The following is an 18,883-nucleotide window of genomic DNA, read 5'->3' as shown; positions in this document are numbered from 1 at the left end:
TGATGGCCATAACAGGCATTAGCTAAAGTGCTACCGAAGAGATTCCCCTGGGCTGGTATTGTGTATTGTACTGTGCTGTTCTGTAAATAGCATTAGTCGCGCTCGGTAAAGAATGGACATGTCACAGTTTCATTCTGGGTAGTCTTGCATGGCTTAGAGACCAAGTCAATGCAAACACGAGCGTTAAGACGTGCCAGAGAAACGGATCGACGCTCGTCAGCATTTTCCATGGGACTCCGGCCTAGCATTTGCACACGCTTGAGGCTATACCTTGAAGTGACACAACACTGCAGGTTTGAAGAACCTTGCCGTCAGGATGAGAAAAGCTATTGATTGACATCTGGAAGCATCGTTGTCTCTTTTCAGAATCAACCAGTGTCAGCAATTCGAAGGAAAGTGTGGCATCAAGAGATGTCAAATCACATACTGAGGTGTCTTCCACCTTGATGAGGTCACTTCTCACTAGCCTCTTCTTCGCCAAATGCGCCAACACACTGTATAAAAATCCAATTTCTGTCAGCACTTTATCTCGATACTCAACACCATGATTGCTTCAAATGCCCTGGAATGGCTCACCATGGCAAAAGCCGGATGATATCAAGGGTTTGATTCACATTCCAGGACTTAAGACATTTCTGTTGCAGCACAAGAATCATCTCTCATTCTAATCTCACCAAGAGATCCAGCCTGAGCCTGGAATATCACAAGATAAATATGGAAAGTGAACAATGCGATTGCTGAGCAGTAACATTCCATTTTTAACACCACTCTCCTCTAATCCTCTCCAGCGGTCCTCGTGAACCGCCTCTCCTCATCTAAATCTGCTGGAAGACCTGCTGAATAGGCTGATATGACACCGCCGCCTCGCTTCCTCTTGGCAATTTTCGTCGTCACAAACACGGTGGCTGACCACACCTCCAGAGGGGTCGCTTACCGGCACCTGTAGCCTTGTAACAACACCTTGTCAACATGAGACATTCATATGAGTTAAGTGCGACTATCTAGGTTGCCACCTGATCTCATTCGACTTTGGCGTAATAACGGTGGCTGAATTCAGATGCCGATCACATTCATTCACTTGGAAATGAAAATAAATGAAGAAATAACTTAATATTGTAACGTGACAGTGGTTCATTATGAGAAAAAAAAACACTAAATGAAGACAAAGAAATAAATCTGAATAACCATGCATTTTCTTGGTTCACCATGAAAATACCTTCATCTTCATCACCGTCGTTGTCTGATAAATCCTCACTCTGTTTTTTTGCATGGGCACCTGTTTGGTGAAGGAGGAAGAGACATAGAGAGGAACAGGCATGTTTCAAAGCAAGCAACAATGCTAAGAACATTGTGAATTATTTCATTGAAGTTTCGACAGCAGCAGTTGAAATCACAAGACACAAACTGAAGTATATGTGTTCTCATTAACATCGAGTACAAAGGAGTATTAGTGCCATACAAAAAAGAACAATATGAGAATGATGTCAAAAGTACAAGAAAACATTTGTAAAATGAGAAAAAAATTGAAGAGATTGCAATATTACTTAATCAGAACATAATTATATTTATGTGTCTGAAAAACAAAAAAAAAGAATGAAGTAGCAATATTATCAGCATAAATCTATGTGTTATGACATCATTCAGAATTGTGGCACATTAGACCCCCTAAATTAAACAGTTCTGTCACATAAAAAGCATGTAATGAAAATAACTTGTAACGCATTACCCACTTTCTTTTCAGTGGTACTGTTACTCCTTCTTAACATGGTGTTTTTTGACACTATTACAAAATTCACAAAATCAATTCAGCTAATACATAGTACAAGAAAGAAAGTACCTTTTGTAACAAATCGAGCACAATATTTTTTATACATTTTCAGCAATATAAGGAATGAACTTTAAAAGCACCAATAAGCTCCACAATTTGAAGAAATTCTAAAACTAACATTGCATTGAATTATAAGTGAGCTCTTAAAAATTCCATTTTTTTTTTAATATTGAGTGCCTTTAAATGATACATTGGAGAATTCATGTTCTCTCCAGAAACGCACCTCATAGCTATTCTTAACTCAGCATATGATGTTAACGAGATTGTTGGGAGGCTGAAAAAACAAAGGCGGCAGACAATGGGCTAACTGGCTAACGACATGCTAATTGACATGAACATGCTCAAGAGATCAGGCTTTAAACTACAAGGCTTAAGCAAGAGCAAGGCTTTCCGCTTCCCAAGAGGTGGCTACATTTGAATAAAACAAGAGATTGTGGGTATCACGTATACGTGCTAATGTGAGCAAGTTGTCTCCGCGCCCCACACGGTAGGTAATGTGATGTTGTCCTTGTGCCGCATGCAAGTGCAAGCCCTCCAGGGCACCTGAACATCATATAAACTTGCAGTGCTCAGGTCTATTTTTTTGCTTTCCTGCACAGAAATGTTCTTGGTGTACACTTATATTGGTATGCATATTCTTTTGTTTGCAAACAGAGTGGCCTTCAGTGTGTCAACCAATGAAGCCAACGTATATGACTCGCTGTTTTATGGTGTACCATAAAAACGTTTACACACTTTAGAGTTTATAACTCAACCGTGTTTTTTGTTTGCAGATTAAAGCTAATAAATGAACAAATCATTTTCTGAGGTTCTTCAGATAATGACCACACTCACTTATGCTCTGACGCTTTTAAGCATTCCGTGTTTTCTATGTTCTGCCCATTATATATTATACATATATAATGTATTTTGTTAACTAACTGATTAACAATGAAAATTAAAGACAATCCTCATTGGTAACAAACACCATTTAAACAACCAACATTTTCTACCTATGTGACCATAGCTAGTTATTTCATAATGTAAATTGCAGTCATGAACATTTCAGTTAGTGCAAAGTGCAAGAGGGTGGAGACCTTTGTATTGCTCCATGTGCCAACTTGTGTATCTCGGTGAACTGGACATGCTGCATGAGTTTATATGTGAGATTGAAAATGAAATGCTGTACAAGTTGTGTGCGGGTTTTCGGGTAAATGCGAATGCTCTCAGGCGATTACAATTGTAAAAACGCCAATATGGCTGTAAGTAAGGGGCCAAGGACTGTTGGTTGTACATTGAGATGTTTAAAAGCACTCAAGAGTCTGTGTGGATGTGCAAACATTGAAGATAAAAACAACAAAGATCACTTCATAAAAATAAAAACAAAAGTAAAATAAAAACAAAATCCAGGGATCTGAATTTCCAGCTCCAAAAACTACACTAGCAATTTTAACATTACTTTTTGAGACAATAAAGCTTTTGTGTTTGACTGGTGCTACACTGTAACTGTCTGTCTCCTTTTCAATCATCATTTTTTAAACTTTTTAGATGGGCAAATGTTTTAGAAAAATAACAACTAACAGTCGAAAAAAAATATTTCAGTGTTTTTGATGGCCTATTGCTATTATTTTAGCTTCCTCTGGTGTTGATGATACAGGGTTATTGAGTATTAGTGTTCTAGACAGGCAGGGATTGGATGGCAGGTGTCAACAAGGGAGCTCTGTCACAATAAATCATGGTGTGGGTGAGCCTGTATGTGTCAAACGTGGGCCTACAGTTTAACATGAAGCCCAAATAAGGAGCGACTTTGGGGACAAGACTATATTTGAGCTTCTAGGTTGAAACTCACAGGAGGTGAGATCGTTTGTGATACTCCAAAAATGAATGAAGGATTTTGTTCGCATGGGCAGTCTCTAAGGTTCCATGGGTAACGATAGCTAGTATCGTTAATGCTCATTGACAGGAGAAATGGAATCCTGTCACAATCATCTGATCAAGATTCAAATAAGCCAAACCTGACTTGTTGGTTACATCAAGTGTGGCAAAATGCTACATTTTAGCAGGGTGCAACCACAGTCAAAAAGTGAGTTTGCCTTGGAGGTGATCATGAAGAAACCAGAGCATGCACTAATTTACTCATACGGGAAGACTCATGAGATTTATTAAACGAATCAACCATTTCCTCAATACATAGAAGAAGGGCTGAATGTTAACTGCCATGCCTTTGCAAAGGAGAAAGGTTCCGTGACAACAGATGAGCCTCGGAGTTAAATATTAGAAAGGTCAGAATGTGGAATGGGATTTTGTAAAAAGGTGAAATGTTGCAGGCTTGACAATTTGAAGCAGTTATAGTCGGTCTCTAATCCTCAGGTAGCCATTTTCCTCTTTTAGAGAGGCCGGATCTGTATCTCCTTCTGTCTGTGATCTCGCGCTCTCTCCCTTTTCTACGTCCCCCTCAAGCTGGCTCTCAGAGGAGAGGTTAAGGAACAGCTTGGTAGGGACACGTAAGAGTGAATGATGGAGAACGCAGCTGAAAGGTTAAGGAGGCTGTAATCCTGCCGTAAAGGACAGCCAAAAATTCACACTGTGCTTCAGCTGCTCTCAAAATAATGAAGTAAAAACCAACAAAAATCTGGTTAAAAAATCTTGCTGCCTGTCTAATGTGGAAGAAGGCATGTTAGCACCACGGGATTCTGAATATAAAACGAGGTAAAGGTATATAATCATGTAAACATCAGTATTATCAATCAAATCTTACAAGACTGTTGATGTCATAACACTTCTTAGTGGTTATTTGAATTAGTTATCTGTACACAAACAAAACATCAATCATCATTGATAACTGACACTAAAAGGAGTGCTATTGTGTGGTGTATGTGTGTATATATACATATATACACACATACACATATATATGGATATATACATATAGACATACATACCTATCCACACTACACAATAGCACTCCTTTTGATATCAGTTACCAGCAATGATAGATGTTTTTCTCCGTGTACAGATAACTCATACTCACAAATTGGGGAATTAATGAAAATAAAAGGAGAATAGAAAAAATAAAGGCAAATTCTCCGCAGGCTGCTTGACTAAGCTAATAGACATACCAGAGGCAACCGATTGTGTGTGTATACGCGTTCTCTATTCACTTAAATTGGTCTAAACTCAAAGAATAGAGCAATTACTGTGAAAAGTGAACAGTAAAACGGCAGTGGGGCTCTAAGTGCGAACTTCCTGCTTTGGTCAAGTCTTGCATCACAAATCAATGTGACTGGACTAACTTGGGTCAGTGAGTGTCCCGGCTCAATAATAGAGCTCGTTGCTGTCGTATTCAAAGGGAGGCATTGACTGTTGTCAAAGCACAAAGGCCAATGTTTACTGTCATGTTGGGAAATGTTCACCCATTTTTCTTGCTGCACAGACTTCCTCGGCGTTTCCCTCTTTTTCTTTGGCATGTTGAAGTGGGCCAACCGGCAGATTATTGTGTACTGAGTGTTACTGGCTGCGATGAGAAGACATACTGTGGTCTAAGCAGGATTGGATATATTTCACAGCGTTCATGCTCTGCATCCCAACACCAAGCCTAACTGAAAAGTGTCCAAAGTTTCGAGTTAATTGGCTGATTTGCAAACCTTTGGATGGAATCGTTCAGCCCTGCCACCAGTATCAGTTGCAGTAGTCCACAGCCTTTATAGAAAACATACTCAGAGGGCCCAAAATAGAAGCAAATGTAGCATTGATATGGCTGCGCTTTTCTCATAGTGAGTGCTTAATTTCAGGAAGGATGAGTGTCTCTTAAATGCTGTTGTGAAGAACACTAAGAACGTTTTTTACACTCGCAGTGAGAGGGACCTGAGGTGAAAATATATTTTACAAAGAGAACAAATGACAAAAAGTACTGTATACAAAATTTAGCAGTGCAGCTCTGCCTCAAGAGAAGCAGATCAATAGGGTGAGACCTTCGATAATGTTTATTCTTTTAAAGGTAAAACCTGCCCTCAAAAACTGCAGCAGCACAACTTACACTGTAAAACTGCATCAACTTAAAGCGAAAAGCAATTTAAATTTTGTTGTCTCAAGACGGCAAGATCCCAATTTTAATTCACTATTTTAATTTTGAGAAAACCGGTGACCAGATGCATGCTTCAACTCACCAGCAATATGTGAATAATTGAAGTTGGTTGGAAGAGATAAGCTCCGAGTTTAGTGTCTCTCCTCCTCCTCACACAGCCTGACACACTGTTCTTTAATTTCCTCAGCATTCAGTCTGCATTAGTGTTTGGATCAGTGCATTAATGAATTCATCAAGAAAGGTTTTAAGTGTCAGAACCAAAAATCCCAACTGGCCTTAGTTTGCTAATCAATGACTCATATGCTCATCCTTTGTTTTTGCCTTCATGTTTTATGAATACTGAGTGATAGTCTTCTTCAAAAGCTCTCTTGCGTTATATCCTTTCCTTTATTCCTATTACCATGCACGTTTTTATTACACATAATTGAAGCTTCATGTCTCCAAACACTCGAACTCAATCAAATGAAAAGATGTGCCACTGGGTCATGGCAAGGTGACCTATTTTTGTAATATTATATAGAATATTTCTTTTTCTGATATATATATATATATATATATATATATCAGACTATCTATCTATCTATATCTATATCTATATATATACATCCCGTATTTTCCGGACTATAAGTCGCTCCGGAGTATAAGTCGTACCAGCCATAAAATGCCCCAAAAAGTGAAAAAAAACATATATAAGTCGCTCCGGAGTATAAGTCGCATTTTGGGGGCAATTTATTCGACAAAATCCCACACCAAAAACAGTCATGAACGAGCAACAACAGGCTAAACGATAGCAACAACAGGCTAAACGATAGGTATGCTAACGTGACAAACACAAACAAAGAGCTGAGAACGGGCCTGACGTAACATATAGAGTGATTAAGGGCAACTATTACATGAATAACATGTTTATAAAACCATCAGTGTCACTCCAATTCATTAAATAGCAACAACAGGCTAAACGATAGGTATGCTAACGTGACAAACTCAAACAAAGAGCTGAGAACGGGCCTGACGTAACATATAGAGTGATTAAGGACAACTATTACATGAATAACATGTTTATAAAACCATCGGTGTCACTCCAATTCATTAAAAAGCAACAACAGGCTAATCGATAGGTATGCTAACGTGACAAACTCAAACAAAGAGCTGAGAACGGGCCTGACGTAACATATAGAGTTATTAAGGACAACTATTACATGAATAACATGTTTATAAAACCATCGGTGTCACTCCAATTCATTAAATAGCAACAACAGGCTAAACGATAGGTATGCTAACGGGACAAACACAAACAAAGAGCTGAGAACGGGCCTGACGTAACATATAGAGTGATTAAGGACAACTATTACATGAATAACATGTTTATAAAACCATCGGTGTCACTCCAATTCATTAAATCCATCGATCGTTCTTTGTCAACAATAGGTGCGCACGGCTGAGGGCGCTTGCACTTCAAAATATTCCACAGGCTCATATAACGATAGATAAACTATATTTCAAATAACTATAATACAAGCCGATAATATTATCAAACCATCCGTGCACTTTAATTCCATTAAATCCATCGATCAAATTCCTCGTCCTTTGTCAACATCGCCGCGCGTGCGCCCTGACGTCAGCCTCGTCTTTATTCCACACATCTACTGTATAACTATATTGTAGCGTTAACAAAGTACAAGGATAGACGCGGGTTTGGTAAACGGCTCTTTATTAAACAAAACAAACTTCCAAGCGTGTGGCGGCGTGGACTTCCAGACAGACCGGGCGTGCGTAATGGCCATGTCCGAGCCCCGCGCACCGTTCGCGGACAGCCACTCGGCCCAGCGCCGGCCCCCGACTCAGTAGAGTAGGACCGGGCGTGCGTAAAAGCCATAATAGTTTTTCAAACCTTCTCTGTCACTCCAAATCCTTAATTCCTTCAAACTCTTTGTCCTCCGTGTCACTTAGAAATGATCACCGCTAATGATGCCGGTAGTCCTTATGTGGGCACGTTTGTATGTAACCAACCGCCGCGCCGCGCTACTGACGTCACTTGAAATAGTAATCCATTGGTACATCACGGTTCTCCAAACTTTCTGCTGCTCAATTACTGTTTTCAGCTGCATATTTTACAACTTGAAGTTTGTAACCTGCAAAATATGAGCTTCTTTTTGGTGCCATTTTTCTTAAGCCCACCCAGTTGATGAGTCACGGCCAACGGTGAAATTTAGAGCGCCCTCATCCAGTTTCGTCTGAAAATATAATTTTTTTTGGTTGTTTTATGAAAGTCAAAGTCTGCTTTATCGTCGATTTTTTTTTTTTATATACTAAGACACACAAAGAGATTGAAATTACGTTTCCACTATCCCTCGGTGAGATAGTACACATATGCATAAAAGCAACACAAAAAAAAAAACAAGAAGGCACAAACAATGAATAAATAAGAGTGTTGAATAAATGATAAATAAACAAATAATAATAAATAATAATAATAATAAATATAATAGGAGCAAAAATGGAGCAAGTGTACATACAGCAGACAGTGGACTTGGATATGGTGCTTTAAAGTGTTAATTGCTTTATTTGATGTTTTCTCTATTTTTTATGTTTTGAATATGTTCAAGATAAAGATATAAAAGCATGTGAAGTGATCAACTATACTAAAAATAACATGGGAAGTGGTCAACTATACTTGTAAGTGATGTCTTAATGATCAAGTAAAAATTTGTGAAAAAAAACATATATAAGTCGCTCCTGAGTATAAGTCGCCCCCCCACCCAAACTATAAAAAAAACCGCGACTTATAGTCCGGAAATTACGGTATATATAGACAGATAGATAGATAGATAGATAGATAGATAGATAGATAGATAGATAGATAGATAGATAGATAGATAGATAGATAGATAGATAGATAGATAGATAGATAGATAGATAGATAGATAGATAGATAGATAGATAGATAGATCGCCTGTAGAAAGGCTACAGTGCTGCACTTGCACATTTGAGCACCTCCACATAACCTCGGTGGCAACCTGCTCAGCATGCAACGGGCTATTAAAGCAAACGACGAAAACTCTTGTTTCTGTTGTAAATGATATCTGAGTCATCGCTTAGCTGTACTAAACATCAAAGATTTAGTTCCAGCAACTTTGCCTAACAGCGTCGATGTCTGATTTACAAGCAGTGCTAAATAATGTATAATAAGAGAAGGCATATATTATTTTTGCACATTTTTGTTTTTTTAAATCTGTTCGAATAAATCAGAAAAATGTGGAACAACCTGTACAGGACCACAAGGAAGAATGCAAGAAGTCTTATAGGAAGCCCATTACTTTATATATTCCTGAACAAGTATCCTAAAGCAGCATTTCTACCAAACGTGAAGTTCATGAAGCTATTTAGTTGTCATTTGATGAGCATCACTATGCAAGAAATGTATTTCATGCTGGCTAAGAGGCCTGATGCTGGGAAAAACAAGCATATTATCATATTTCTGAGGATTAATCATCATTTCCTTCGGGGGAACCGTATTTATAGATTTCGCAAATTTGGGAATTAAAATGTTATTAGCACCGCGTATGACTCTACTACACTTCATTTGCTTTGCAACCATCAAAACAGAATTCCCCCATGAGTAATAATTTAGTGTTTGCTTTAAATGTCATCATTGTAAAATCAAAGTTGCATTTTCAATGCAGCGTATTCATCGTAAATATTTCAGACAACTATTCATTTTGTAATTCCCGTTTTGGAAGCACGTAGGCTTTATAGGTCAATTCCTGCATTACCTATGATAGTAAATTCTGCTTTATTAGCACCGCTAATTCAACATAAGACAAGATTAGACAATTAGATTAGACTCTTTTTTAAAGTGTCATTAAAATGAAGCGAGAGTTTGAGAGTAAATGATGCCCTGAATGTTTATGGCAACAGGGGGGCAATGTTACAACCGGCTTTTCTCATAATATTGTGTCACAAAACTAATATATGAAACTTATATTAAAACCATTTCCCCATTACTGAACCTAAGGGAGATAATTGAAAAAAAAATTCAAGAGGAATGGTAATATTAAAGAGATATTTCTGCGTGTATTCCACATCTGGGACTAATTCTGAAACAGAAGTGCCTAGAGGGCCTGTCTCAAATAAAATTGGTTTGCCAAAGTAGAATGTATGGGTCCACAGAGTGAGGCCACACGCTGCCAATTGCTTCTATGGAAATAGGGAGCCAACTCATTCATGTGGAGCAAGATATGCTTTGTTTCAGTCTAAAGGCTAATTGTTAAGTCCTTTATGGCACACTCTTTGAATTAGCTGTGTGTTTTTACAAAACACTGCGATTTTTAACGAGCGTTTAAAGTGAAATTGCAATTTACACATGTCATTGTTTTTGTATCTCTGGCTACAGTGAAGCTTTATTGCCAGTAAAATATCATGACCCAATTCAAATAGTAAATATGTCCAATCATTCAAAAGTAACATGATCTCGTGAGCATTCAGGGTGAAATGTATGGATATTTAAACTTTCTATTATATTACTATGAGCTGGTCATCTTTGCAAAAACATGACCTTGACAAATGTTTCTTGAGTAACCTCTTAGAAATACTGCCTCTGGATATGCAATGCCTCTCAGTCTTCAGCATAATGGTAAAGCCCCCTTTCCACTTAGGGGCGAACATTGTGAGTGTTTTCGAAGTTAACCAATGATGGTTTTTCTCCATGGTTCATTCAAGGTCGCTAATGTAGGCCAAACAGTCACCAGATGTTTGCTTCGATTTATCTTGTCACAACGGACCTTTGAACATGTTCAAAATTCTTTGGGACAGGGAAAATCACTAAATCTATTGACGAACATCTGGCGAACGTTTTGAAAACATTTGCGACTTTGAACGAACCCTGTCAAACACGACGTGAACGCACATTTGGCTACCTTTGCCAACAGTTGAAAATGTTCAGCCCTCAGTGGGATATGGGCTTTTTCCTGACATTACCAAATTTGCAATTCATTAGTCTAGCATGACAATGTTCGCCAATGGAAACTATCAATATTTTGTCACAAATGGGTTTTTTCAAGACACTGTCATTACTTGTTTCTGAATACATTCAATATGTTTGATGACTAGTGCTAAAAGCATGACAACAACAGCGTAAGGTACTGAATTGCTGCGACATAACGCAAACTCTTTTTCACCTTTCCCAGTTGACTGAATTTGTTGTGCAGGATAAAATTAGACCTAATGATGTAAACACGGCAATGGCATGAGTTGACGCTCCCTCACTCTATAAGAACTGTACACCCTCATTTAACAATTGCAAGATACATAGTCATAAAACCTAAACCCATTTCAACCACTGCAGTGTGCAGTCTGCATGAATGTATCTCAACTTTTCACAGTGTTCTCTTCAAGACTATTAATTGAAATTAGATGAATCAACTGCTCTATTGCTATTAGCAAGTAAGTGCATTTTTAGACTTGTGATATATTCTTTCAAAAGACCTATAGCAATTTTATAACAGTTAGGACTTGGAGTAGATCAATCTTCCTCACAGAGCATTCTATTTGAAGAAATAGGCTTGCGTCCAAAGTGCTGTCAGAATTTGTACTAAACTCGAAGCGTTACTTTGCATACAAAGTTAAAATTTGACAGTCTAATTTCATGAAAACAAACTCTGCTCATTTAATCAACAGTTCCAGTCAAGATCAAAATAAATAAGATAAAAATCATCCAAATACAGTTTTATCAAAAATAAGATCCAAGTAATTCTTAGACATGCTCGACAAAGCTTCAACATTTGTTTTATGAACTGTTCTTTTTTATTTATTATTTCTTGGTACACGAGTGCATGCACAGCCTCATGTAAGGCAGCACAATCACTGTCAAGGAAGATGTAGCTCCTGCGTTCATCACCATTAGAACATGGCCTGGAGTCTTGGTTGACGCTGATATTGGCAACTTTGGAAGGATGCTCCGACCTCCTCTTTTCTTTTCTTTCATTTCATTTCATTACATGTGGGATTGTTTACCTACCTCCTTTTCTACACATTTTCTTGTTGGGTTTCCGGGCACATTCCTTGGATATTCTTTTGACTGTAAAATGAATGGGAAAAAAACTACAAAATAACAGGTGGCTCTGGAAAATATTGCAAGTAACATGCAACAAATCTGTCAAACCCAAAATCACCCACCCCCACCCCATCACCCGAGCCATCAACAAGAACCACAGAGGACCTGTTGAAAAGGTAAGTAGGTGTTGCTGCAGAAATATTCCAAAGTAGTGGAATGAATTTGCTGCATCCTGGGACACAGGAAGCCCATATTCACATGTGCTTCTATTTAAGACCCATTATAGGCCACACAGTTTCTGGTCAGATTTCGCCATTTTGCGGTATCACAAATTGAAGTGACGTCAGTTTGAATCATTTGAATCAGTGGTGAGCGCTTTATGGGTTAAACCCATTTTCCTGGGCAGTTTTCTATTGGTGCCATAATAGCGGCCATTCAGAACATCCAAATTTAAATGTGTGGTTCCCATAATCTTTTTTAGATGAGCTCTCCATGTGCAGAGGAAAATTCAGGTTCTTACATAGGTTTGGCTGACGCCACAGGCCTCTCATGTACCAGACAGAGCATTTCACCAACCTTCAAGATCATTCACTTATGAGGGAAGCTACTTAGCACTAATATCTCCGACACAGTCAAGACAGTGAGGGTAGGAAAGTGCACAACCAATGTCTCCCTTCTTTGAATATAATTTTGTCATTATAAGTCATTTAGTCATCAAAAGAGGATCATTTAAGAGTGACATGGAAGGGGAGAGTTGATGAAAAGACTAAAGATGATAGGTTGAGATGACTGACACAGACACAGCATGCGCCAGACGACAGGTCATGCTCACGCGCAAAAAAAAAAAAAGTGACAGAGAGGGAGGAGAGAACTGCTTTCATCCTGACTGCGAGACACACTCACCATCCTCTGTTGGAACATAGATGTTAAGATAAAGACAATCCTCATGTTGGTCTTGTATGTAAGTGGTAACTATATCCAGGTTGTAGGTGAACCATATGGGCATCATGATCTCTGGAACGGCATTGTGAATATTTTGGGGGCACACAGGAGCAAAGTGGGTGGCGTTCTTGATCCCTGACCAGGAAGAAGGAGGCTCAGGGGGCGTGAAGCGTTTTTCCCCAACTGGTGAGGCAGCGTAAGGGACCCCAAGATATTGGTCCACCGGGCCAAGGATCTCACTAGGCAGGGGCACCCTCACCCCTCGGAGTTTGCCATTCTGCGTGTTGACGGTGGGATGGTAGCTCTGACCCCTCACTGCCGCAAAGTACCAGCAAAACGTTAATAGCCACAAGGACAAGACAATCCCAGGGCAACTGTGAGATTTTTCCCAGTTCTGCAAAGGGGTACGACTTCTCCTCGGTGAAAACCACATGGTCCTTGAGAGCGAGTGCAAGCGTCGAACATACAATGTTCCTGCGCCGGAGCTTAGATGTGCATTCCAGCCACGAGAAGGCCAATCATGGGTTGATATACTGGACCCTGGCAGCTTGTAGAGAATGAGAAACAGTTTTTCAGCTCCTCTCCTTAGAGAGAAGTCCTCTCTCCTCACTTGTCAGATCTTCTATCCCGTGCTGCAAAAGAAGAAGACGGGAGAATTAATGACAGTTTCCTGACAGCTCACCGGTGTCCTTCCTTCTTCTTTAAGGCCCTCATATTTATTGACTGCTAGGCTGCTTTCGTGTGCTGACATAAAATTCCTCACAAAAACGTGACAGGAGTTCTTGCAAGTACCATTGAACCAAATGATCAAGTGACTTAGATGTTGTAATTAACTTCATGACGTTGTGTCATAAGGTATTTGATAATGGAAATGACATTTTGTGGCAGCCACCAACTGCCATTTTCCCACCTAGTCTCACTCCCAATACTAACACAAAAAGAAAAATCTGCATACACAGTCACATGATAAAAAATGTATGTTGTGCTTATTGCAATGCAGCATTTTACCCTTCTCCCTTTGGTCCAGATATGAACAATTTAGATTCAAACTCCCTCCTGCTCCAAATGATAGGGGCAGAGGAGGATGTAGCTATAGGCAGTGATGCTTCCTCTCATGACATTGCTGTAAATGCCAACCAAAAGTCTCAGGGTAAATTTGTAGTGCCTGAGATATCACCCTCCCACACACTGCCTGATCAATTTTCAATTTCTGCAGTTTAGCCCTCCCCCACCCCCACCACCTCTATCGTCCTACAACATTTGCTCTACAAAGAAAAGTCAACATTTAGGAGAGGATATTGCTTTCAGAAAGATGGCTTGAATGATTTATAATGCATCAGCAACATGGATGTTCCCAGGGGTGCTCTTACCGCTGGGTTATTATTCCCATCTGCAGGAACTGTGGCTCAAGCATATATCCATACGTACTGACGATGCTCCAGATGAGCCCATCGTCATCAACTCTTACATAAAGGACGTGCACATGATGGACTATTGTGATTTGCAATTCATGCACACAGAGCACCTGCTGACTGAAAATATATGAATAGTCCCCTCTCACATTCAATCTGTGGATTAAGAGGCATCCGTTGCTCGGGGCTAAGTGTTGGGAAAGGATTATTTGCCAGAAAAGTGACACTGTTGATCGACTCAATACGGTGGGAAGGCAAAAATCCTGGAAGACATATTTTGTTGAGATTATTGAATCAACGAGCGCATCCACCAACACTTGATACTTAGGATTTAGCAAGTGGTAACCTAGTTTTCCCACCTACTCTACTGCTGTCCCCGGTTACCGGGTTAGGTATCTGAATCATCTTTATTTTTCCTTATTTTCCCTTAAGATGAATAAATATTGCAGCAGGACCACAAAAATGACAAGGCACACAATAACAATATGACAAGACTAGCCTTAAGAGGGTGAAACCAGATAAATGTCTAATAGTCTCATTGTATTCTTACGTATTGTAAACACAACAAAATGTTGTATGACTAGTTTTGGAATCAGAAGTTGAAGACAAGTTTGTTCAATTATTGTTCAAGTTACTTTAAAAAGGAAAAAAAAAACTGTGTGTCTTAAATGGTTTGAAGTTCTACATTGAAGTCTCTCAGAAGGTTTTTATTATTGATCTATAAGCACATATACAATGTTTTTTCTGTCTTAAAATTATTTTATTTCCTTTACATCATGACACAATCCTGATAATGGGTGGAATCTATGGCAATGTCCTGTGAATTTAGCTGAATCCTAATTTACCACAGTTATTACCAATAATAATAATAATAATAATAATAATAATAATAATAGCAACAATAATAATAAAAGTGCACATTACGGTAAGCTTCATGGGATAAGCTTCATTACATATTGTAGGGAATTCAGAGCCAGAATCATAAGACTGTTTTGGGGCGTTCCATGCACTTTGCTCACTGCAGAAGGATAGTTTCCTTTTCCAGAAGCTGTGCTTGTTCAGGCGTCAAAGTCGCTATCTCTCCCAGAGATTATATGATTATTTCCACCAAAGTGTGAACTAGCGGGGGAGGGGTGAAGTAGCTATAGCCACTTGATCTACTCATGAGCATCAAGGTATGGCAGCAGTGTTTGTTGACTGTTTTCAGCAACTCATGGAGTCAACTGCAGTCCATGGGAACATCATTAGAAAAAGAGTCTGCGCCAGATGTGTCATCGGATGAGCATGTCATCAGCTAAAGTGAAGATGTATTGGAAGTATGAATGAGTGACCAGTTGCACCTGCTCTGCTGTCTGCGTGGAAGCAGCTGCAACGCCCACAGTGGAGGCACAAGCAGCCTGGCTGAAGATAGAAGGCTTCTTGGGGGTGCTGTGGCTTTTTTTTTTTTTTTTTTTTGCTCAGCTGGGATGAGGGATCAGCCCCACTGATGGTGGTGTCTGTGATGCAATTCTGTGGCTAGGTCGGGTCAACATGATTGAAGTGGTTTTGCTAGTAAGGCTTCAGTCATGGAAGGAGGATCCCGGAGGAGGGGTTTAACGATTGAAGTGAAGGAAAATGGATGCTAGAGCTTCCCCAATGTCTGTGGCTAACTATGGAAGCCCAAGGCCATACCAGAGAAAGCAGAGGAGAGCAGTGCAATTCCATTTTGTGGTGCAGAAACACGAGCGGCACACTGATCAGAGGCAAGTGTGCTGCTGCTGCTGCTGCTTCATAAGACATACATGCAGATGTCAGGCTATAACTCTAAACTATGAGTCTTATATTTATGTCTATATAGTTAGGAAACATACCAATGTGCATATGGCTACATTGATGCTATATTTTCCGTGTATATTTTGTTAAGTACACCATTCTAATCTAATACAATTCAATAGCAGAAGAAGTATCAAAGAAGTAAGAGCCTATCAAACACTTTATCAAACATTGGTCAATTTTAAGGCTTACATAAATGAACAATAACATTCACAACATAAATTTATATTTTATTCACTTACATTATTGGTCATATTTACAATATGGACTGTATTTATTGGGGTGGTATGGTTAGCACTGGTTAGCACGTCCGCCTCACAGTTCGGAGAGTCTGGGTTTGATTCCACCTCTGGCCCTCCCCTGTGTGGAGTTTGCATGTTCTCCCCATGCCTCCATGGGTTTTCTATGGGCACTCAGGTTTCCTCCCACATCTCAAAAACATGCCTGGTAGGCCGATTGAGCACACCAAATTGACCATAGGTGTGAGTGTGAGTGCGAATGGTTGTTCGTCTCTATGTGCCCTGCAATTGGCTGGCAACCAGTTCAGGGTGTCCCCTGCCTACTGCCCAATGACTGTTGGGATCGGCTCCGGCACACCCGCGACCCCTGTGGAGACTAAGCGGTACAGAAAATGGATGGATGGCTGGATGGATGGCTGGATGGATGGATGGATGGATGGATGGATGGATGGATGGATGGATGGATGGATGGATGGATGGATGGATGGATGGATGGACTGTATTTATTCATGTGGTGTTGTGATACAAAAAATTTGAAAACAATACTATTACTGCATGAAGTTCCTTGATACAGCTACTGTAACAATATGGCAGCAAAAACCTGAAACAGCAGTAAAAATAGTACAGCGATAAACGCAGCGGTGAAACAACTTTTTAACTTGATTTACTTTTTACCTTACCGTAATTTCCGGACTATAAGTCGCGTTTTTTTTCATAGTTTGGGTGGGGGGGCGACTTATACTCAGGAGCGACATATATGTTTTTTTTCACAAATTTTTACTTGATCATTAAGACATCACTTACTTACAAGTATAGTTGACCACTTCTTTTTAGTATAGTTGATCACTTCACATGCTTTTATATCTTTATCTTGAACATATTCAAAACATAAAAAATAGAGAAAACATCAAATAAAGCAATTAACACTTTAAAGCACCATATCCAAGTCCACTGTCTGCTGTATGTACACTTGCTCCATTTTTGCTCCTCTTATATTTATTATTATTATTATTTGTTTATTTATCATTTATTCAACACTCTTATTTATTCATTGTTTGTGCCTTCTTGTTTTTTTTTTTTGTGTTGCTCGTATGCATATGTGTACTATCTCACCGAGGGATAGTGGGAACGTAATTTCAATCTCTTTGTGTGTCTTAGTATATGGAAAAAGAATCGACGATAAAGCAGACTTTGACTTTGATAAAACAACCCAAAAAAATTATATTTTCAGACGAAACTGGATGAGGGCGCTCTAAATTTCACCGTTGGCCGTGACTCATCAACTGGGTGGGCTTAAGAAAAATGGCACCAAAAAGAAACTCATATTTTGCAGGTTACAAACTTCAAGTTGTAAAATATGCAGCTAAAAACAGTAATCGAGCAGCAGAAAGAAAGTTTGGAGAGCCGTGATGTACCAATGGATTACTATTTCAAGTGATGTCAGTGGCACGGCGCGTACCCACATAAGGACTACCGGCATCATTCGCGGTGATCATTTCTAAGTGACACGGAGGACAAAGAGTTTGAAGGAATTAAGGATTTGGAGTGATATAGAAGGTTTGAAAAACTATTATGGCTTTTACGCACGCCCGGTCCTACTCTACTGAGTCGGGGGCCGGCGCTCGGCCGAGTGGCTGTCCACGAACGGTGCGTGGGGCTCGGACATGGCCATTACGCACGCCCGGTCCTATGCCATGGAGCTCTCATGTCTGGAAGTCCACGCCGCCACACGCTTGGAAGTTTGTTTTGTTTAATAAAGAGCCGTTTACCAAACCCACGTCTATCCTTGTACTTTGTTAACGCTACAATATAGTTATATAGTAGATCTGTGGAATAAAGACGAGGCTGACGTCAGGGCGCACGCGCGGCGATGTTGACAAAGGACGAGGAATTTGATCGATGGATTTAATGGATTTAAAGTGCACGGGTGGTTTGATAATATTATTAGCTTGTATTATAGTTATTTGAAATATAGTTTATCTATTGTTGTATGAGCCTGGGGAATATTTTGAAGTGCAAGCGCCCTCAGCCGTGCGCACCCATTGTTGACAAAGAACGATCGATGGATTTAATGAATTGGAGTGACACCGATGGTTTTATAAACATGTTATTCATGTAATAGTTGTCCTTAATCACTCTATATGTTACGTCAGGCCCGTTCTCAGCTCTTTGTTTGTGTTTGTCACGTTAGCATACCTATCGTTTAGCCTGTTGTTGCTATCGTTTAGCCTGTTGTTGCTCGTTCATGACTGTTTTTGGTGTGGGATTTTGTCGAATAAATTGCCCCCAAAATGCGACTTATACTCCGGAGCATATATGTTTTTTTTCACTTTTAGGGGCATTTTATGGCTGGTGCGACTTATACTCCGGAGCGACTTATAGTCCGGAAAATACGGTACTTTGAGTTCTGACTATACAAGTACTGTAAATTTGTCATACCGCATTGAGTTTGGGTTTCTAGCTCTATACGGTATACCTTCCAAATACATTTCGGGTGGATTCCATTTTGTTGTCTAAGCAACTGTGACTTCTCAA

At 39.6% G+C, this 18,883-nt stretch overlaps 1 protein-coding gene across 3 annotated transcripts in view; it reads right to left on the bottom strand.

Moving 5' to 3' along the window:
• The window catches only part of nlgn3a (neuroligin 3a), a 165,918-nt gene that overhangs the window by 118,635 nt on the left and 28,400 nt on the right, over positions 1-18,883 (bottom strand). For 2 of the 3 annotated variants that reach the window (XM_088388809.1, XM_088388819.1), the window contains exon 2: positions 12,847-13,517. In XM_088388809.1, coding sequence (XP_088244935.1) covers positions 12,847-13,318 — 472 coding nt within the window. In that variant the 5' untranslated portion in view covers positions 13,319-13,517. Of the gene's footprint in view, positions 1-1,216; positions 1,277-11,907; positions 11,968-12,846; positions 13,518-18,883 lie in introns of all 3 variants that reach the window. The other variant, XM_088388800.1, reaches the window with a different exon arrangement.

This window comes from Syngnathus floridae, chromosome 1, assembly GCF_059516105.1.
Source record: "Syngnathus floridae isolate MCC-2025c chromosome 1, RoL_Sflo_1.0, whole genome shotgun sequence".
In the NCBI taxonomy this organism is placed as follows: domain Eukaryota; kingdom Metazoa; phylum Chordata; class Actinopteri; order Syngnathiformes; family Syngnathidae; genus Syngnathus; species Syngnathus floridae.
This window is presented reverse-complemented; position numbering and strand designations above follow the sequence as displayed.